This window comes from Tachyglossus aculeatus, chromosome 21, assembly GCF_015852505.1.
Source record: "Tachyglossus aculeatus isolate mTacAcu1 chromosome 21, mTacAcu1.pri, whole genome shotgun sequence".
Classification (NCBI taxonomy): domain Eukaryota; kingdom Metazoa; phylum Chordata; class Mammalia; order Monotremata; family Tachyglossidae; genus Tachyglossus; species Tachyglossus aculeatus.
This window is the reverse complement of record NC_052086.1, coordinates 52,487,034-52,510,203: the sequence shown is the minus strand read 5'-3', so window position 1 is coordinate 52,510,203 and position 23,170 is coordinate 52,487,034. Positions and strand designations below refer to the sequence as shown.

Genomic DNA, 23,170 nt, shown 5'->3' with positions numbered 1-23,170 from the left:
TTAAAAACTTACTATGTACTAGGCACTGTACTAAGCACCAGGGTGGATACAAGATAATTAGGATGGACACAGTCCCTGTCCCACATGGGGCTCACAGTCTTAATCCCCATTTTACAGATGAGGTAACTGAGGCACAGAGAAATTAAGAAACTTGCCCAAGGCCACACAGCAGACAAGTGACAGAGCCAGGATTGGAACTCATGACCTTCTGGCTCCAAGGCTCATGAAGATGGCAATATAAAGGGTGAAGAAAACTGACAATCAATCAAGACTATTTACTAGGCACCTACCTTGCAGGGCACTGTATTAAGTACAATAGAGGGGGAAGACATCCCTGCAAGACAATTAAGAGTTATCTAACGTGAGAAGGCTATACGTAAGGTTAACTGAAACCATTTAAGTGATCAGTTAATGTAAAAATATCAAGTGTTAATACAGTATTAAAGGGAAGATGTTAGTTCACCTTTAAGAGGGAAAATTTCAGATCAACACAAGAAGTTCTGTGAGAGACAGCTAAACTAACTGAATATGGTATGAGAAGTTCACTTGTACATTATTAATAATAATAATAATAATTGACATTTGTTAAGTGCTTACTATGTGCAAAGCACTGTTCTAAGCTCTGGGGAGGATACAGGGTGATCAGGTTGTCCCATGTGGGGCTCACAATCTTAATCCCCATTTTACAGATGTGGTAACTGAGGCCCAGAGAAGTTAAAGGACTTGCCCAAGATCACACAGTAGACATGTGGTGGAGTCAGGATTCGAACCCATGACCTCTGACTCCAAGGCCCGTGCTCTTTCCACTGAGCCACGCTGCTTCAGGGAGAAGGACTGTATCCAACCTGTATACCTGGTACAGTAAGCACTTAACAAATAACTTGATTATTAATTATTATTCAAATAAACCAATGTATTTGTTATAATAATAATAATGGCATTTATTAAGCACTTACTATGTGCAAAGCACTGTTCTAAGCGCTGGGGAGGTTACAAGGTGATCAGGTTGTCCCTAGGGGGGCTCACAGTCTTAATTTCCATTGTACAGATGAGGTAACTGAGGCACAGAGTAGTTAAGTGACTTGCCCAAAGTCACACAGCTGACAATTGGCAGAGCCGGGATTTGAACCCATGACCTCTGACTCCAAAGCCCAGACTTTTTCCACTGAGTCACGCTGCTTCCCGTTATGTACAGAAAAGCGGTATGGTGTAGTGACAGAGTGCCGGTCTGGAGCTGGAGGACCCGGGTTCAAGTCCTAGCTCTGCCGCTAACCTGCCGTGTGACCGTGGGCAAGTCACTTAACTTCTATGTACCTCAGTTCCCTCATCTGCAAAATGGGAATACTACTACCAGACTTTCCTACCTACGTCACATTATTGCTATGAAGGCTAAAATGAGCTAATTTAAGTGAGGGTGCTTTGTGAATAAAAACACTGTAAAAAACAAAGGTACCCTCTAGATTATAAACTTGTTATGAACAGGGAGTGTGTCTACCAATTCTATTGTATTGTACTCTCTGCATAGTAAGCGCTTAATAAATACCATTGATTATGTAAGACAATGACTGAAGGCTGTAAATGAAGATACACAAGTTTAGCCTTCAATTTTTAAAAGCTCCTTGAGACAAAAACAGGATCAAACAATTATTCTCTGCTTATGCAAAACAGAGAGTAGTATGAAGAATTAAACAATTTGTCCTTGGTCACACAACTAGGGACAGAAACAGGGCTAGAACACAAATTCATTCATTCAACTGTATTTATTGAGCACATACTGTGTGCAGAGCACTGTACTAAGTGCTTGGGAAAGTACAGTAGAAGTACTGAGAAGCAGCGTGGCTCAGTGGAAAGAGCCCGGGGTTTGGAGTCAGAGGTTGTGGGTTCAAATCCTGGCTCCGCCAATTGTCCGCTGTGTGAAAGTCACTTAACTTCTCTGTGCCTCAGTTACCTCTTCTGTAAAATGGGGATTAAGACTGCGAGCCCCCCGTGGGACAACCTGATCACCTTGTAACTTCCCCAGCGCTTAGAACAGTGCTTTGCACATAGTAAGTGCTTAATAAATGCCATCATTATTATTATTACAGTACAACAATAAACAGTGACATTCCCTGGCCACAATGAGCTTACAGTCTAGAGTACTCTTTTGGCCCCTAGGCCAGTGCTCTTTCCATCGGATTAGGCTGCCATTCTACAGGCCAAAGATTATCGTTCTAACAGTTTGCTTAACTAGTCAGTGGTAAGCCATGTTCTGAAGGAGATAAATTTCACTGGACCAAAGCAACCTATATCTACCAACACAATGAAAGGAAAAAAAGAGACTGGAAGGTATTCTGCAAGTCTATGTGAATTAAAATAGGCTGTATTTCCTTCATATCTCTAAGGTGCTCAAACATTTTTTTAGCCATCTTTCTCATCCACCTTCAGAGTCAGAAGAGGAGTTGTTTCTACTTTATAGTTTAAAAATAGAATTTAGAGCTTTGCTCAAGATACCAAACTGAATCAGAACTCAAAGTGAGAACGGAAGTCCAGTCCCTCAACTCCTAATCCCACTGTTATGCAATCAGTTCATTAGGCATTTATATATTTCATTTAAAAAATTTCACCCTCCACCTAAGCCAGCTCTGACAAAGGTTATTAGAGATTCTACCTCTTTAGAGTTGGCCTGTGATTCCCCAACTCCACTTGGGACAACTGAGGGGGTTCAATTCCCCACGTGGTTCACGTGACCCTTGGAGAGGGCATCATTTTGGGGGTGGGCAGCTACAACAGTGGGGCAGTCCCAGCATGGTTCTGATATTTTCAGCTGACCAGTCTGGACTCAGAACTGTGGAACCTGGGCCTGGTAACAGTCCAACCAAGCCTGAAGAGGACCTCTCAAGTTCATTTCTGAGGCCTGGGGCTGTGTGAGCAGGGTGCATTTAGGCATACACGGTAATCTCTGAGGACCGCCCGGGTGGTCCCAGCCCGCAGGGGCGAATGGCCAGGGATGCCGCAGAGGGAGGACTTGATGCCACTGTGCATTCCCGCACCCGACAGGTGAAATCAGGACAGTGGAAATGGGACTGGTGGCATATAGTAAGCCGGTGATTGCTAAGCCCCCAGCTGGGATCTGGGATACTTTGGAGATGGGCTTTAGAGCAGCGGTTTGGCTCATATGACCAAGATCGAAGCTCAAGTTGAGATGCCGATTCAGTTCTCTCACTTCCCACTGGCTTTCTGCACTAGCAGACGTCCAATCATGGCTCCAACTCTGCACCGTTGCCTCCCCGCATCCAGGGTGCCCAAGCTATGTGGACTCAGGGCAGTGTGCCTAGTGGAAAGAGTATGGGCCTGGGAGGAAAAGGACATGGGATCTAATCCTGGCTCTGCCACATTGTCTGCTGAGTGACCTCGGGCAAATAACTTCACTTCTCTGGGCCTCAGTTACCTCATCTGTAAAATGGGGATAAGAGTGAGAGCCCCATGTGGGACCGGAATTATGTCCAACCTGGTTAAGTTGTATTTACCCCAGCATTTAGAAAAGTGCTTGGCACATAGTAAGTGCTTAACAAGTACTGTAACTATTATTATTATTATATGAACAGTTCATTTACCCTTGAGTTGTATGCCGATGTCAATGCCACACTTGCCTCTGACCAGTGGAGATCTGATACGGGACTGAATGGGAAGAATGGGGCTGGGCTTCCCTGCCTCAGTTTACCACAAACTGGGAAATGCAACAAGGTGAGAAAACTACAAGTGTGAAAAGGGAACCTGTGGATACTGAAAAAGTCTTTAGCCAGCTGAGGCTGGCAACCTATCTTCCTTTTACAATGGAAAATCTGGTCATTTTAAAAATTCCTCACATCTGGTAATTACACTGTGACCAAACAACCACATGGAGCTGGAACTTGTATTTTAAATATCCTTATGGTTCATGGGGCCCTGGTGAAGGCATTTGATTTGTCCATGCAAAGAGTGATAAATAAATTCTACCTACTATTATATCCATTTTTGTCTCATTTCTTGAAAAGTACAAAAGGTTTCAGGACATGCTTACTACTGGATGTTGCCTTTCTTTTCCATGGAAACGTCTTATACCAGGGCAACGAGTTCTGTTTCCACATAGATTGTTCTCTTATAATCTCCCTGAAATGTGGATGTCTATATCTTCCCAGGCTGAATCTATAAATGTAGACAATAAGGCAGTTAAGAACAGACCTCAGAAACTCTGCTTCCCCAAGCCTGACTTGATTATCTCAAAACACAATTACCTGATAAATCAATGGCTGGGAATACTGATGTTCTCCAAAAAGGAATCTACTTCTGATAGAGGTTTACAGGTTTTTGTCTTCCAAGGGATTTTAGCTAGTGAGGTGGTCAATGGTCATTTCAAGGTCCAGCCAATTTCAAAAATAACACAAAATGAAAAATCAGCAAAATGGACTTCCTCTATAGCCAATGACAAATAGTTGATGAAAACCCAAAAAGGAAGGAAAGGTTAGGGAAAACATACTGAATGGAATTACCGCTAGAAAAATTGTTAAAAAAATATACTTATATTTAAATGTACAATTCATGAAGACATCATCTCAACATTTCTTCTTCACTTCATATTCCACAGTGGGCTTAAAGATTTCCTGTAAATTGCTCCAAAAGCCCTTGGAATAAATATTCCTAGATATATGGGGTGGCTTCTCCAGTCGGGGTCCTGAAGTCTGGCATGGATGACACTTGGTTCTGCTTGATTTATACCACTCATTGGAGGTTTGGTTGGTGACTGCCAAGTGTAAGGAGAAACAGAAATATCCCCCAAGCAAGAGGCAAAGTACAATTACAAAACCAAGCATGAAGACAATCCTTGGGAAAGTCAGGAACAGGTGCTGCAGAAGAATAGAAAATTGTGATGTGGTTATTCTAGGCGAACTGTGAAATATTATTCATACTATAAGTCAGTCAATCATAGTTCTTCAACTGAGTCTCATCTCTGCAACTCATCACTACCTGACATAGGGGAAGTCACTTAATTTTAATGTGTCTCTGATTATCTGTGAAAGCAAGCAAATAAAACACAGCCATTTCTAACTTTAAGGGGTGACCGATAGAGAAACAGAGGTTCTGTTGGACTCACTAGTCACCCTATGCAAGATGCACCCAAGAGTGCCCTGGGACTTTTGGGGGCAGAAGCATTGCCACACTTCTTAGGTGAGATGGTCTCCAGCACAAACCTTTGGGATGTCTACCTGCATGCTTCCTTCTAGGGAAGTTCATTCAGGGACAAAAGATGCCAAGAACCATGATGCCTTGGGATGGCCCTGGAAGGGGGTTTAATATAGCTTCAGGGGGCTAGGCCAAACTGAAGTCCTCCTCAGTGAGTGGGAGTAGGGAATGTTGACCCATCTTGGTTCCCGGGTTGAGGAACCTAAAAGGGGTTGGAGATATTTCTCGGATGGTTTCCAGAGGCTGAGTCCCAGCAATTCTGAGAATGTGTGCGTGTGTGTATGTGTGACTACAGTACACAAAGCCCATGAGGTGTACCTTGTTGAAAATCAACAGAGGCCTAGGAATGGAAGCCATGGAGCATTCCAAGATGAAATCTTCCGTGAAAATTTACCCAAGCCTCAGGCCTGAAAGAAGAACATGACCCTCTAGACTGTGAGCTTGCTGTGGGCAGGAATGTGTCTGTTTGCTGTTATATTGTAGTCTCCCAAGTGCTTAATAAGGTGCTTTGCACACAGTAGGTGTTCATTAAATATGACTGAAATGAAATGAAACATACAGATCTGAGCTGTCAGGAGAAGCCATCTCCACTAAGCTGGGCCCCAGCTGTGTGAACCCAATCTAACAATTGGTCTCTGTTCATCCAGGAATGGTTCTGATGATTAAGGCCTTCACTTTCCACTGGGAAATTTCATCCATTTGGAAGGAAACCACCTCCGTCCAATGTAGGCGGTCTCTGATTTGACTGAGCCTGTTTTCTGTGCTATAGGAGACCATTTTCAATACAGGCATCAATCGCCCTCTTTTTAAAAATTGGTACCGACTGGACAGAGAGGGTGTTTGTTCTCTGGAAAAAAGCCTCTGTTTCACCAGGGGAGGATGGTTGGTTCGGAGCTTTCTACCTGGTTAAAGGCAGCTACAGCTCTGACTGGAGTCAGCTGACCCTGGGGTGGTATTGTGTTTACATCTGAATTTGCTGAAGCATTGACCTGAATGTTTGACACTGTTGATAAGTATGGATGAGTTTTTTGTTGTTGTTTTGTTTTTTCCCTGATAATTTATCACTCAATAGAAGGGCATGTCTGAGGTCAAGGTGAAGTATTAATCTGTTTAGCCCATAAAGATGGGCTATTCTGTGCATAATAAAAGTAAATCTAATGTAAGACAGGCAGATAGATATACCTCAAATACAAGACAGAGAGTGATGGAAATAAACCAGTTCAAGATGTAAGGGGAATATTAAAGCATTTCTCGTTATTAGAACTGAGTGATAATAATAATAATGCTAGTAACTCAGCCCAGACTGAGCCCCCTCCTTCCTCTCCCTCTCTTCCCCATCCCTATCCCCCCTGCCTTACCTCCTTCCCCTCCCCACAGCACCTGTATATATGTATATATGTTTGTACATATTTATTACTCTATTTATTTATTTATTTTATTTGTACTTATTTATTCTATTTATTTTATTTTGTTAATATGGTTTGTTTTGTTCTCTGTCTCCCCCTTCTAGACTGTGAGCCCGCTGTTGAGTAGGGACCGTCTCTATATGTTGCCAACTTGTACTTCCCAAGCGCTTAGTACAGTGCTCTGCACACAGTAAGCGTTCAATAAATATGATTGAATGAATGAATGGTATTTGTTAAGCGCTTAACTATGTGCCAGGCACTGTACTAAGCACTGGGGTTGATACAAGCAAATCGGGTTGGTCACAGTCCCTGTTCCATGTGGGGCTCACAGTCTCAATCCCCATTTTAAAGATGAGGTAACTGAGGCCCAGAGAAGTGAAGCGACTTGCCCAAGGTCACACAGCAGACAAGTGGCCAAGTCGGGATTAGAACCCATGACCTTCTGGCTCCCAGGCCCAGGCTCTAGCCACTAATGCCATGCTGCTTCTCAAACACACGTTTAGAAATACACATGCGATTCACAAAAATACAGAATACAACCTTCTAGAGAAACAAAACAAAACTTGGTTAAATTTACTTGGATGCTTTTAAAGGAAAAAATAAAAGGCTCCTTTTAGAGTTGTGAAGCCCCAGGTAAGTAAGAAGTCCACATATTTACCTGAATAAGAAAAACAACATCAACTGCCTTCTCCTGTCCCTCATCATCAATGTAACTTCCCAGAGTCATGTTTGATAAGAACACCAAATGGACTAGAAATGCCGTTGTTAGAATTGCAATATCTGCAGCCAGGGCAGTCAGCGTGAAGAGGTAGAGCAGGAAGTATTTTGCATTGAAGGCTCCGATGCAATTGTTCACCCACACACAGTGGTGATCAAAACGATGCACGCATCTGTCACAAATGCCTAGTTAAAAAGAGGAGGAAAGGGCAACAGATTATTTTGCCTTGAATTGCTCTCCTGGCCTCGGTGTACTTGCTCTAAATTCATTCATTCATTCAATCGTATTTATTGAGCGCTTACTGTGCACAGAGTACTGTACTAGGCGCTTAATGTATTCATGTTAAAAATGATGAAGTTGTGTTGAGCATAAGGCAGGACATGAAATGTTGTGCTATGGCTTGCAGAGATGTAAGTCCTATTTGCTTTCTACCAAAATAATCTGTTTTGTCACAAGGCAAGAATAATAGTAATAACAACGATAATAATAATAATGATAATATGTATTAAGTGCTTACTACATGCCAAACACTGTACTAAGTGCTGAGGTAGATACAAGACACACTTGTTGGATAATCAAGTAAGGATAAGAACTCATAGAATGTAAAGAGAAATGTACTACAGAAAAGGATATCAGAAAATGATTTTAAGTGATAAATGTGCTTTATATCTCAAACCATTCACTCAGTGGGTAAAGAAACTCAATGATTAAAATGAAATATATTTTAGGATAGACGCTGTCCTCTCAAACAAGAGATCAGACACCAGCAATTCTTAATGAAAATTGGCCAAGTGCACCTGGTAGAAGAAGTGTGGCATAGTGGAAAGAGCACAGACTTGGGAGTCAGAGGTCATGGGTTCTAATCCCAGCTCCGCCACTGACTAGCTGTGTGACTTTGGACAAGTCAGTTGACTTCTCTGTGCCTCAGTTACCTCATCTGTAAAATGGGGATTAAGACTGTGAGCCCCACGTGGGACAACCTGATTACCTTGTATCATCTCCAGTGCTTAGAACAGTGCTTGGCACATAGTAAGCACTTAACAAATGCTATTATTATTATTATTTCTAACCCATCCGCAAAGCCTGACGTTGGGATTTCCTTGATTGGGCAATAAGCAAATGTTCTTACTGCAGTGTTTGGACCTAGCTGGTTTCTCCAAGTTGCAAGTTGGGCACCTTGTGTTTTTCTGAAACATCACTTCATCATATTCATATGCACGAAGAAACACTGCCTGATTTGATTTTGTAATTGTACCTGTAAATGAAGCAAAAGGAAATAACTGATTTTCTCAATCTTAAAGCAACAAGCAGGCACAAGGAGATAACCTTGAGGGTTAGCAAGAAGTTTTTGGGCCAACATTTTGAAGAATCAACATTCCCAAGTGAAAGATAAGTGGTTTCAAAGAATGATAAAGTATACAACATAGCACCCTGGTTACGAAGCAAATATAGTAAGTTACCTCCTAGATCACTGGAGTTCATTCATTCATTCACTAATTCATTCAATTGTATTTATTGAGTTCTTACTGTGTACAGAGCACTGCTCTAAAAACTTGGGAGAGTACAGTACAACAACAGACACATTGCCTGCCCACAACAAGCTTACAGTCTAGAGGGGGGGAGACAGACATTAGTATAAATAAATTGTAAATATGTACATAAATGTTGTGGGGCTGAGGGAAGAACAAATGGAGCAAATCAGGGTGACACAGGAGAGCTGGAGAAGAGGAAATGGGGGGCTAGTCAGGGGTGTTCTCTTGGAGGAGATGTGCTTCCAATAAGGCTTTGAAGTGGGGCCGGCGAGAGGAATTGTCAGTCAGATTTGAGGAGGGAGGGCATTCCAGGCCAGAGGCAGGATGTGGGTGAGGGGCCAGTGATGAGCTAGGCAAGATTGAGGCACATTGAGAAGGTTAGCACTAGAGGAGTGAAGTGTGCGGGCTGGTTGTAAGGAGAGTAGCAAGGTGAATTACTGGTTTATAGGCCTTGGGCAAGTTGCTTAACTTCTCGGGCCCCCAACTCCCTCATCTGTAAAAATGAGGATTCCATACCTGTTCTCCCTTCTACTTCAACTGGGAGCCCCATGTAGGACAGGGACTGTTTCTGACCAGATTATCTTGTATCTACCCCAGTGCTTACTTAGTACAGTGGTTGGCACACAATCAGCATTTCAACACCACCATTATTATTATATGCATTCCTTCACAACTCTTTGGGCATTGGTCTATAGGACTAGTGGTCTCTTTGAGTTGAAATTCCAACACCCAGCTTAATTTCTGGCTGGCTTAAGCCCAATCGTTCTCTTCAGTGTGATATTGTTGTCTGGCCTACTCTCCAAAGTCTTTGGAGAGGTACAATTTGATTCTATTACTCTCTCCCTATCACACATCCAAGAACAGGGATGTGGGTTAGGACTAGAAGCAGGAGGAGACTTGAGTCTCCACAAAACACTGCAACTGCAGTCTCTTCTTGTTCCTGGCTGCTCCACTTTTTCATCTTGCTGATCTGGAGGCCTGCAGAAGTTGCAGCAGGGTAGTTGGGGGAGAATGTTGATCACTTCATTATTGCCCGAGGCTCCCACAAATCTTTATGAAAGACTTCCATCTTATAACATGTACTCTCCCAAACACCTAGTAGAGTGAACTGCACAAGGTAAGGGTTCAATAAATTCGACTGACTGACTTTACATGCTGTATTATCTACAGTCTTCCCCTCTGTTGATTTTCAACAGGCTACAGCTCGTGTATCTGGGTGCTTTATATTCATACATACACTTTTCCATATAAATACAGTAGTCCCTCTGGATTGGTTACAGCAACCCTCAAGAATAGGGTGAAAGCTTGAATACCATCTACTCCTAAAGGTGGATGCCCTCAAATCACTAGAAAGTTTAGCGGGCAATTCCTGGTCACCCCCAGGAGAAGGGGCATGGGAGGAGGCTGTGGGTGGCACCAAATAGGTAGGGCAACTGAATAGGGGAAATCAACACAAAAAATGTGTGCATGCCAAGGGACTACTACACATTGCATATGTTGGCGATGTCAGGGTCAGGTCTGTATTGTACGTTTTCTTCTGTAGCTGCGGTACACCGATCTGAATGAATTTCAACTTACCAGGGTTGGTAACACAACTGAGGATGAAAAAAATCAGGTTCACGATGAACAACAGATATGGCAGGAGAAGATAACTCAATGAGAACTCCAACTCTTTGCAATATCCAAATATTTCCCAGGTGTACTCGCAGTAAACGGCCAATTGCAAAGCTAGATGCAGGATGAGGAAAGCGTAATTCCTATAAGGAAATGAGGCACAGCTTGTTTCTTTCAGCTTTCTTACTGCAAACCAAGAATTCTTTGGAGACATTTCAATGCCTGAGTATCTTTGAAGGAAAGGAAACAAAGATCTAAACTGCTGTTTTGGGATTAAAGGTTTTGGCTTTCTTTTGGCAAAGTTCTTTTCCCTTTAGAAAGCCAGCTTGAACCAAAATAGGAAACATCACACAGCTATTATTCCTCCCATTTTTGGAAGGGTCAGGGGGGTAACAGCTACCTCTGGTCTGGCCCAGCAGTCCAGTGCTGATGGGCTAAGTAGCAGTGGGGGAAAAGGAGGAGGAGGAGGAGGAGGAAGAGTCAGGGTAGAAGGAGAAGGAAGAGCCAGAGGAGGAGGAAGGTGAGATGGTGACACACATCTACTATATACAGAGCACTGAAGCAGATAATGGGAGAGTGATAATGAGCTAGTCACCCATCAGATGAGCCTCAGCCCTGGAGAAGATTTCAGGACTGGGAACCTCATGAACTGCAGTAAAAACCAGAGACACAGTTACAAGTGTTCTCTTACCTTTCTCTCCCTTCTCCCCCTTTCCTTTTTTTTCCTGCTCTTTTCCTCCTCCTCCTTTTTCTCTCTTTTCTCCTCTACCCCTTTTTCCTCTCATCCCTAGGAAGCAGTGTGGCCTAGTGGAAAAAGTACAGGCCTGAGGGTTAGAAGACCTGGGCTCTAATTCTGGCTGTTGCCACTTGTCTGTGATGTAAAGGGCCAGACCAGAGGCGGCTGTTACACCTCTGACCCTTCCAAAAATGGGAGGAATAATAGTTGTGTGATGTTTCCTATTTTGGTTCAAGCTGGGCTTCTAAAGGGAAAAGAACTTTGCTAAAAAAAATTAAACCCAAACTGGCAAGTCACTTAACTTCTCTTGGCCTTAGTTTTCTTCTCTTTAAAATCGGGATTCAATACCTGTTCTTCCTACCCCCGCCCCCATTAGAGCCCCACATGGGACAGGGACTGAGTCTAATCTTCTTACATTTTACTTAATCCAGAGCTTAGTTCAGTGCTTAGCAGATAGTGAGCACTTAAGTACCAAAATGATTATTATTTAATGCTTTACCCCAAGTTTATTCAGGCTCAAAATGAAAAGTCACTCAGTGATCAATCAGAATTGCTCCAGGTTTGGTGCCCCAAGACTGTCCAGTGATTCGCTGTCCCTGATCTGTGATTTGGGAGATTTTCATCCCCAAGAGGCATGAGAATACCATGAATATCACTGACAGGAAGTTTACCCAGGGGTTTGCTGCTGGTCTGTCTGCAACGCATTCAGCAGCTGATCGGGGAAGAAAGCCAATGGCTTCAACTTCCTCTCCAAACAATAATGTGTTCTGCCTGAGGTAGTGGTTTCACACACAGACAGACTTCACAAACACCACCTGCCCCACCACCACCACACACCTGCCTTTTTAGAAATTAGATATCAAAGAATTTACTATATACTCAAAAAGTATTCATGTTAGAATCTTCTTTAGCTGGAGAGTAGCAACAGTGATTTGGCAGAAAGGATTTTAAATGAAAATTCTAGTTTAACCACAGATTAATCCTAGTTTGATACTGGCTCATGATTTAACTTGAGTTATTCCCAAAGCTAGCAATATCCATTTATCTTTTCTCCTCAAAGAGGCTCCCCACCATGGATTTTCTTCTGCAGCACAAAGTCATGGCATAGGTCGGCTTTGGGATGGAGCAAGAAACAAAATGGAACCTCTCACCTCTGTTGCCCTATTTAACTTGACCTTCTGACTCCTCCCCTCCCCCCTTTTGTCCTAGTACTCTGGGACAACAGCTGATGTCACCAAATGAGTGGCTCTCTCTGAGAATGATTAACAGGGCACAAAAATCAACCTCTCCTGAGGTCAATGGCAGACAACAATTACCTTTCTGCCGATCTGTGCCCAGACCATCACAACAACCAGATCCTTTTCTGGCTCACTCCACCAGAAAAAGGAACCTTAGCATCAACTGCAAAGTTCTCTTTAGCGTTTTAAGATGGCATCACTAACCCCAAACTAAGAAACAAGCTCACAGGTTACTTTGAAAATACCACAACCAAAGAAGGATCTTGGAAAAACAACACAGCTCTTAACAGAAACTTTGCTGGAGCTAAGGAAAGTAATGACTAAGGAAAAAAAAAAGGAAATACAGAATGGGAAAAAGAACTGCACAGTGTGAAATACCGTGTATGGAGGAGATGATGAAGCACCTTTTGTGCTGCTCTCTGAAGCCATTCTGGAATTACACATGAAAATACCTGGAACCAAGAGAAAAAGGAAACTCAGATCTCTTATTCCCCCGAAAAACTTATCATGCAATTTTAGTATCCTTCACGCTAATCTCCTCAGCTACTTTATTTCCAGGAACCACCCTAGAGTTTGCAAAAGAATCAGGCTGAGTTGTGTCCAAAAATAGTAATCACCAAGTCCCATGTTCTCATTTTTATGCACATATCTGTAATTTATTTATTTATATTAATGTCTGTCTCCTCTCCTCTAGACTGTAAGCTTGTTGTGGGCAGGGAATGTATCTATTATTGTATTATACTCTCCCAAGTGCTCAGTACAGTGCTCTGCACAGAGTAAGCACTCACTAAATATGATTGAATGAATTTTTCAAATTAAGGAAGTTATATTTGTGCCATTTGACAGACTCCATCTACTTTTTCAATTTTTCCCCAAACTCCTCTGTGGTTTGATTCCTGCAGAAAAATCTCTTTTAGGCCTTGAGAGTGGGGGTTTTGTCATTATAATAACAACAATAATAATAATTATTATGGTACCCATTAAGCACATACTATGTGCCAAGCACTCTTCTAAGCCCTGGGCATTTAAATGCTCACTAAATGCTAAGTGCTGGAATAGATACAAGACGATTCAATATTTTTCTGCTGCACTCCAGATAGAAAAATGTTTCATTAATAATGGGTAAAGTGTTGAACAAACTTACATGCTCCTAGATTTGTTTTAGAACCAAAACCTAGAGGCTACGTATAGAACTCAGGCAATAAGTACTCTCTTCTATAATCCTAAACAAGAGTAGTTCTAGTGAGTTAAAGCCCAATGGTACAAAACAATGTCTGAAACCCAAGGTGAAATAGAACAAGCTCATAATTAATTTGGTGATCAGTATCATCAGTGGTGTTTACTGAGTGCTTTCTATGTGTAAAGTCAGACAGTCGGTCAGTCTTATTTATTGAGTGTTTACTGTGTGCAGAGCATGGAAGGGTAAAATAACAATATAACAGACACATTCCCTGTCCACAATGAGCTTACAGTCTAGGGGGGAAGCAGAGCACCATACTGAGTGCTTGGGAAAGTATAGAACAACAGAGTTGGTCGACACACTTCCTGCCCCCAATAAGCTTACAATTTAAATATAGGTGATAAAAACATGTGACTTCTACTTGGGGGGTCCTCACTAACTGGGGTTCCACTAATGCCTGGGAGGAGCCCAAGGACACTGCTAGAAGAGCCTCAGTCTCTGTTTTGTCAAGGGGCCAGGGCCAGGATCTTGCCACAACCCTCCCGTGATCATTCCTCCAGCAAACTCATTTCTGCTCCCTTTGCCCTTATCTGGTTTGACTGGTAAAAACGACCGGGTTATTCCACTGAAAGCTAGGCAAGTTACCTCCTCCCCACCAGACTGCCGAGGGAAACCAAGGGGTGGTCCTGCCACCTTGCCATCATGACATCCAGGACCCCCTCTCCCATCTGGCCTGGGCCCGGGGATTTTAGCAGGGGGACCTCGGAACCTCTACAGATTTACAATTTCCCTATGGGTCCCCTTTATCAACAGATTGTTGGACTCTTCCCCCTCTACATTTGTATCTTGAATTGTTTGTATCTACCCCAGCGCTTAGTACAGTGTCTGACACATGAGTGCTCAACAAATACACTATAAAGACTGTAAGCTTGTTGTGAGCAGAGAACGTTTCTGCCGACTCTCTTCTATTGTACTCTCTCAGGCTCTTACTGAAGGCCTATGCAGAGTAAGTGCTCAATAAATGTGACTGACTGACTCTGTACTCTTAAACTGTCTTTTACATTAAACCTCACTCTGCCCAATTTTTAGGCTGTGCTGGAATTAGAACCCAGATCCTTCTGACTCTAAGGCCCGTGCTCTGTCCACTAAGCCACAATGCTAAGGAGACACATGGCCCTAAGCGCAGCATGGAGATCTACAGCCTCTAATTTTTTAGTTTGCCATTTGCGGTTTTGCGATTGCTTCATGCTGAGAACATAGAACAGGAAATCAAAAAGATCCCTGAAGAACACATGAAACCACAAACAGCAAGACTTACCTATAGTTCATTGAAATCAACGAGCTTTTTTAAAAAAATGTTTCTCATCTTTTTGCTTCCCCTTCCACCGCCCCCGACCCCCCAAAAAAGTGATGCTTCGAAACCAGCTGAACCTAGTGAAGAACAGATGATAGTCTCATTTAATATTGTCGCATATTTGAAATGCTCACTGGCCTAAGAAATTGGTCTTGCTCCCTGCCTCTCAGGTGATGCCATCTCTATGGCAACCTTCTCCTTCAACAATGGTTAAGCCATCCATCAACGGTAGAACTGTTAAGGGTGGAGACAAAAAACTCAAAAAGAATGCATATATCAGAGTATTCAAGCAACATCAAGACTTATTCTACCTCTTTAATCACATTTAAGAAATGTCAGCCTGATCTATTTCCCTTCCTCCTCCAATGCCACTTTGGCTCAAGAATTCCCTGGGTTTCAGAGTGCTTTCTGCAGATGAGCAATTGCTTTCCACAAATTCAAAAGGCTCCCTAGAACAGCTAGTTCCCTTTAGGGTGCCTACAGGGCAGGATGCAGAGGGATATGACTGCCCTTGGCTTCCAGAGCAGCATGAAAAAGAGGACAAAGCGAGGGAGGGAACCCGTCACAAGACTAAGAGCAACTGTGGGATTTGAAAGGAAATATGTCCACACATGCCTTCAAGGGGACTTTCTGATAGGCTTATGAAAAAAGATGAAAAGAAATGAACATTATCACTAGGGCTGATTAATAATGGGGAGTGATGAGGGAGGGAAAAGGGGGACAAATGGGGGAAATTCAGAATACAGAGAATCTGTGGTTGAGTGGGCAAAATTATGAGTTCAGCTTGCAGAAGAACAACCAAACCCATCTCCAGAAAGCTTTCTGTGGGAGGTAATGTGGTTTAGTGGAAAGAATGTAGGCCTGGAAGTTGAGTTACCTGACTGCATCTCGTTTCAGCTCTGCCGCTGACCTGAGTTATTACCTTGATCAAGTCACTTAACATCTCAAGGCCTCATTTATAAAATGGGGAGAATTATTGATCCTCTTTACTTCACAGGAATACCAGGTGACAGAACGATACAACTGAAAGTCAAAAGTCCTTCAGAAAACAAAAGCACTATGCATGAGAAGCAGCGTTGCTCAGTGGAAAGAGCACGGGCTTGGGAGTCAGAGGTCATGGGTTCTAATCCCGCTTCCACCACTTGTCAGTTGTGTGACTTTGGGCAAATCACTTAACTTCTCTTGGCCTCAGTTACCTCATCTGGAAAATGGGGATTAAGACTGTGAGCCCCACGTGGGACAACCTAATTTCCTTGTATCTCCCCAAGAGCTTAGAACAGTGCATTGCACATAGTAAGCGCTTAACAAGTGCCATTATTATTATTATTATTATTATTATTATTATTATTCTAGGAATTGGAGGTATCATTGCTGAAGACCAGAATTAGAATGAACAAATTTAGAGTTATATCAGAATTACAAAAAAGCCATTCTGCTGTAAGGTGAGATAATATTTACATATAGCTAACTGCCTCTAGACGTAACCTTGTTGTGGGCAGGGACTGGGTTTACCAACTGTTGTATTGTACTTTCCCAAAGGCTTAGTCCAGTGCTCTGCACACCGTAAGTACTCAATAAATACCATTGATGATGATGATGATGATGCAACCCACTGAAAATGAACTAATTAAATTAAATTAGAAGGAAAGGTTTGTAAGAGGACATCAGTCAACCAATAATATTTATTGAGTGCTTATTCTGTGCAGAGCACTGTACAAAGTGCCTGGGAGCAGGCAACAGAGTTAGTAGACAAAATCCCTGCCCCCAAGGAGTTTGCAATCCAGCAGGGAGACAAAGAAACATTCACACTCCAAATTAAACCTTTTCTGCCGCATTTCCACCCTTACTGAATCCAGGTTAACTATTGCTTCCTTATAATACTGTCCGTAGGGGAATCCTTTCTTTCTTCAGTACCCAGCTATTGATCTCAGGATAGAAGTGACGCCTACCATTCTATTCACTAGAACAGAGATGGGATTGACTAGTTGGACCACATGGGTAAAATCTTTCACTGGCCACAGCTGCATAGGATTAGGAGCATTGTTTTTGAAAATGGTTTTCGGGACAAAATTCCTCTTTAGACCCATATTTGTCTGGGCACTCATAATATTCAGCATCAAGTTTACACTAGCAGGGTTTGCTCCAAGCAAACAAGACTTGTGGTTGATCATCACTAATCTAGAATGATCACAAGGATCCACCCGACGTGTATGACTGATTAACGGTATTTCAGGCTTTTCGATCCCTTCTCCTTCCCCTGGAGTAACCCTTTTGGCAGTCCCCAGGATCCTGGTAACAATAATAATAATAATGATAATCTGTGGTACTTGTTAAGCGCTTACTATGTGTCAAGCACTGTTGTAAACTCTGGAGTAGCCTCAAGATAATCAGGTTGGATACAGTCCCTTTCCCACATGGTGCTCACAATCTAAGAAGGCCTTAACACAATGAAACAAAGCCTCCCTAGGATTGGGGAATGTTTCAGCAGCTGTAAACAAGGACTAATGCCTGGGAGATGTGAACCTTCTGGCTTCCCCGGTTTAATTCTGTTTTAGCTATTATTTTAATGTTCGTTTGGAAATGTTGAATTTAATCTGCTGTTATTTGTTGTTCATAAGTTCATCTTATTGTTCTACATGCCTATCTTTTCTCCACGGAGAGAGATAGGGTCTGTGTCTAAATGATTTATCTTGTATTTACCCCAGGTCAGCACAGTGCTTAACATACAGTAAGTGCTCTATAAAGGCAAATATAAGGCTGAAACTGCTATCTGCTCCTACTTTTTCTCCTTACATGGAATAACAGTGCTAATGCCGAATAATAGTAATAATGATGGCACTTATTGACAGCATAGTTCTAAGCGCTGGGGTAGATACAAATTAATCAGGTTGGACACAGTCTCTGTCCCACATGGGGCTTACAGTCTAAGCAGGACTTATTGAAACAAAGCTTCTCTAAGATTTTTCATTCATTCATTCAATCAATCGTATTTATTGAGTGATTACTGTGTGCAGAGCACTGTAATAAGCGCCTTCCCAAGGACTATTTAGTGTAGTGGGAAGAGTATGAAACTAGTAGTCAGGAGGCGCTTGGAGAAGCAGCATGGCTCAGTGGAAGTGGCTTGGGAGTCAGAGGTCATGGGTTCTAATCCCGGCTTCGACACTTGTCAGCTGTGTGACTTTGGGCAAGTCACTTAACTTCTCTGTGCCTCAGTTACCTCATCTGTAAAATGGGGATTAAGATTGTGAGCCCCACTTGATCACCTTGTATTCCCCCAGAGCTGAGAACAGCGCTTTGCACATAGTAAGCGCTTAACAAATACCATCATCATCATTATTATTATTATTACAGTGCTCTGCACACAGTAAGTGCTCCATACATACGACTAAATGAATGAATTAATGAATGAACTCCGCCACTGGCCCGCTGTGTCGCTTTGGGCAAATTTCACTTCTTTATACCTCATCTTCCACACTTCTAAAATGGGGAGAATATTATCAGCCTCTGCTCACCTCACTGATGGTGTGAGGGGAAAATGAGATAACTGTTATGAAAGCTTTTTTGTGGGGGGAGAGAGAAATGCAATACAGATTCAAAGGACTATTATTACCACCTCCTACCTGGGGAATGTTAGAGGCTAAAAATCTCTGGAACAAAGTCTTACTGATCTTTGGGGATAAGCGCAAAAAAGAAAAAAAAATCAGCATTCCTGGGCAGCACCTGCCAAACAGGTAGGTTTGGAGACATATTCCAGGCCTCAAATCTCAAACTTGAACAATCCCCTTCCCCCAAAACTCTGAAGAGGATCTCAGTCATATGGATTTCAGTTATTCCTTGGTAATATGTCACATATCACACACATTGAAAAATTCCCTTTCATTGGGTTGAAAAACAGGTCACAAAAATTTGTGTCATTAAAAGACATTTTCATCCTGCATTTTTTTTCCGTTATATTCTGTTCAAGGAGACATTTGTTTTGCCCTGGGCGACTCTGCCTTTCTGCTATGGTTCAAACGGAGACTCATCAAAAATTACATAATGGATTTTACACGGGCAACAGTTTAGTTAGCAGGCCAGTGAAAGGCATTTTAGCATTGTGTTTTTTTTCGTTTTGCTTGTTTGTTAATAAAAATCTCTTTTTAAATGAAAATCTCTGTAAACAGGAAAAGATTATGCGTTTTCTTTGGTTTTCACCTCAAAAGAATAACACTAGGTGTGCAAAGCTCTATAAAGTGGATAGAGCATGGACGTAGGGGTCAGAAGTACCTGAGTTCTAATCCCCACTCCGCCACATGTCTGCTGTGTGACCTTGGGCAAGTCACTTCACTTCTCTGGGCCTCAGTGACCTCATCTATAAAGTTGGGATTAAAAGTGTGAGCCTCATATGGGACAGGGACTGTGTCCAAACAGCTTAATTTGTATCTCCCTCAGTGCTTAGCACAGTACTTGGCACTTAGGAAGTGATTAACAAGTACCATACTTATTATTAAAGTTGTAGGGTGAATAATTTTAAGATTCGGAACCTCAGATTTCTCCTCAGCATGTTCAATAAAGGCTCTAAGATTCTGAGAGGAAAAGCATTTCATGCTAAATATTTTAAATACGACATAAAATCATTCTTAGTAGAGATAAATGCTCTATTGCCATAGTATTGTTGCTCAATAACTCACAAATTCTACAATGATTGATTAAAGATAAGTCCCTTTTACACCATCTGGTTCTTAGGAGTGTGATGGATGACAGACTTTCACTTACTCCACAGCAACAATGAAATATTTTCAACTATAGTTTTTGTTAGGACTGGTCCACACTTCCACTGCTACTAGAGTAAGAATCAAAAGATTCAAGTTTCATTTCTAGTTTGCCCAGAGACTTTAAGACTTTGTGGCTATTTTTTAATCTACCATGCTGCTCTCTTCATTTTCTCCAAGATATTAGGGAGATGAATGAGACGTCTTTAAAATGTGAATAACTTTGAGAAAGATTCAACAAGCTCCCAGAAGTCATTATTTTCCTAATGACTCATGTTAAGAAGCAGTATGGCCTAATGGAAAGAGCGTGGCCCTGGGAATCAAGAGGACCTCGGTTAAGATCTACCATATGTCTGCTGTGTGACCTTGGGCAACTCACTTCACTTCTCTGGGCCTCAGTTGCAAAATGGGGATTAAAACTGTGAGCCCCGTGAGGGACAGGGACTGAGTCCAACTTGATTACTTTGTATCTACCCCAGCGCACTTCCCACATAGTAAGCGCTTAATTATTGGGGATGACTTCATGACACTTGGATTAAAAATCTAGGGGATCAGCCAGACTCACCCTTTGAATACCAGTTCAAAGAGAAGCAGCATGGCTCAGTGGAAAGAGCACGGTCTTTGGAGTCAGAGGTCATGGGTTCAAATCCCAACTCCGTCAACTGTCAGCTGTGTGACTTTGGGCAAGTCACTTAACTTCTCTGTGCCTCAGTTACCTCATCTGTAAAATGGGGATGAAGACTGTGAGCCCCCCGTGGGACAACCTGATCACCTTGTAACCTCCCCAGCGCTTAGAACAGTGTTTTGCATATAGTAAGCGCTTAACACGTACCATCATTATTATTAGTTCAAAAGTTTATTCCTCCAGGCAAATCATATTCTTGAAATTACCTTTGATCCAGCTGTTAGGACTGCGTCTGCCAAGTTATGAATCCTTTCTGAACGCGTACAGACCAAGATAATGCTACTCAGAATCAACACCAGGTAAATCAGGAAAAGCACCAAAAAATCCATCTTGGGTGCTACAAGAGAACAAACAGTGTGGATCAGTTTTCTTGGCTGAGGTATCCCAGGGTTCCTATAGGCTGTGATACCATCTACTCAAACCCTCTCTTCCACTATTCCATATTTCTCTAATCAATTAGAATTCAGGTTAAAAGGCTCATTCTCTATGGAGGCAGCTTTTTCTGATTGACACGGCTCTGATCATAGCACTAAACAGGTTGGAAGGAAGTGTACTGGTGTCTTTCTTCCATCCATCTTCGTGGTTGGAAACATATACTTGCAGTTCTCCTTGAACATGGGAGTTAAGTTCTAGTAAAACCTTGCATTGTAGTCTGATGCTATGCTCCTGACAAGACAAAGAAACTGTTTCTCCTGCTTCACTCCACAGAAACCAACTTCTCAAAGGTCACCGATGATCTCCTTCTTGCCAAATCCAACAGCCTCCACTCCATCCTAATCCTCCTCTACCTCTTTGCTGTCTTCGACACGGCTTCAACTATCATCTCTACGCTGATGACACCCAGATCTACATCTCTGCCCCTGCTCTCTCCCCCTCTCTCCAGGCTCGCATCTCCTCCTGCCTTCAGGACATCTCCATCTGGATGTCTGCTGCCACCTAAAACTCAACATGTCCAAAACTGAACTCCTTGTCTTCCCTCCCAAACCCTGCCCTCTCCCTGACTTTCCCATCTCTGTTGACGGCATTACCATCCTTCCCGTCTCACAAGCCCGCAACCTTGGTGTCATCCTCGACTCCGCTCTCTCATTCACCCTTCACATCCAAGCTGTCACCAATACCTGCCGGTCTCAGCTCCACAACATTGCCAAGATCTGCCCTTTCCTCTCCATCCATACCGCTACCCTGCTCGTTCAAGCTCTCATCCTATCCCATCTGGACTACTGCATCAGCCTTCTCTCTGATCTCCCATCCTCGTGTCTCTGCCCACTTCAATCCATACTTCATGCTGCTGCCCGGATTATCTTTGTACAGAAACGCTCTGGGCATGTCACTCCCCTCCTCAGAAATCTCCAGTGGCTGCCTGTCAACCTACAAATCAAGCAAAAACTCCTCACCCTGGGCTTCAAGGCTGTCCATCCCCTCGTCCCCTCCTACCTCACCTCCCTTCTCTCCTTCTCCAGCCCAGCCCGAACCCTCCGCTCCTCCGCCGCTAATCTCCTCACCGTACCTCGTTCTCGCCTGTCCCGCCATCGACCCCTGGCCCACGTCACCCCCCCGGGCCTGGAATGCCCTCCCTCTGCCCCTCCGCCAAGCACGCTCTCTTCCTCCCTTCAAGGCCCTACTGAGAGCTCACCTCCTCCAGGGGGCCTTCCCAGACTGAGCCCCTTCCTTCCTCTCCCCCTCGTCCCCTTCTCCATCCCCCACATCGTACCTCCTTCCCTTCCCCACAGCACCTGTATATATGTATATATGTTTGTACGTATTTATTACTCTATTTATTTATTTATTTATTTTACTTGTACATTTCTATCCTATTTATTTTATTTTGTTGGTATGTTTGGTTTTGTTCTCTGTCTCCCCCTTTTAGACTGTGAGCCCACTGTTGGGTAGGGACCGTCTCTAGATGTTGCCAATTTGTACTTCCCAAGCGCTTAGTACAGTGCTCTGCACACAGTAAGCGCTCAATGAATATGATTGATGATGATGATTTATTTTATTTTGTTAGTATGTTTGGTTTTGTTCTCTGTCTCCCCCTTTTAGACTGTGAGCCCACTGTTGGGTAGGGACTGTCTCTATATGTTGCCAATTTGTACTTCCCAAGCGCTTAGTACAGTGCTCTGCACATAGTAAGCGCTCAGTAAATACGATTGATGAGGAGGAGGGCGTGGCCACGGAGGTGGGCGTGGCCTATCAGAGGAGAGCGGGGCCTACCAGAGGGCGTGGCTTCCCAGAAGAGGGCGTGGCCTCTCAGAGGAGGGCGTGGCCGACCGGGGTCCCAAGGCAGAGGGCGCGGGCGGGTCCGTTGGCGGGCTGTGGGGGGCGCTCACCGAGGAGCGCGCGGGGTCCGCGCGGGAAGCAGGGCGACTGACCTGAGCAGATCTCCAGTCACGACCAATCGAGAGCCGAACAGCCGAGCACACGAGAGCCGAGCGGCCGAACAGCCGAGCGGCCGAACAGCCGAGCACACGGGAGCCGAGTGGCCGAACAGCCGAGCACGCGAAAGCCGAGCGGCCGAACAGCCGAGCAGCCGAACAGCCGAGCACACGAGAGCCGAGCGGCCGAACAGCCGAGCACACGAGAGCCGAGCGGCCGAACAGCCGAACGGCCGAAGAGCCGAACAGCCGAGCCGCGCCCCTTGTTCGGGTCCGCTTCGGGTGTGATGCCGCTTTCCCGGGCTGCGCAGTTTCCCTGTCCCGGCAACCGGTCGGGGCAACTAATTACAATAATAATAATAATTATTATTATTCTTACCTCTAT

The 23,170-nt window shown here is 43.5% G+C and overlaps 1 protein-coding gene across 2 annotated transcripts; it reads right to left on the bottom strand.

Moving 5' to 3' along the window:
- Positions 1-3,722: 3,722 nt before the first annotated feature.
- Positions 3,723-22,680, bottom strand: ZDHHC4 (zinc finger DHHC-type palmitoyltransferase 4). Of its 2 annotated transcripts, XR_005455378.1 has the most exons (8): positions 22,625-22,680; positions 20,620-20,750; positions 12,822-12,895; positions 10,434-10,612; positions 8,453-8,578; positions 7,264-7,508; positions 4,254-4,862; positions 3,723-4,164 (listed from the first exon to the last, which is right to left on the bottom strand). XR_005455378.1 is itself a non-coding variant. In XM_038763336.1 (7 exons), the coding sequence occupies exons 2-7, from the start codon at positions 20,740-20,742 to the stop codon at positions 4,572-4,574; spliced, it is 1,038 nt and encodes a 345-aa protein (XP_038619264.1). In that variant the 5' UTR covers positions 20,743-20,750; positions 22,625-22,680; the 3' UTR covers positions 3,723-4,571. The 2 variants fall into 2 exon arrangements, 1 of the variants encoding a protein (XP_038619264.1); XM_038763336.1 differs by having other exon boundaries at positions 3,723-4,862.
- Positions 22,681-23,170: the final 490 nt, after the last annotated feature.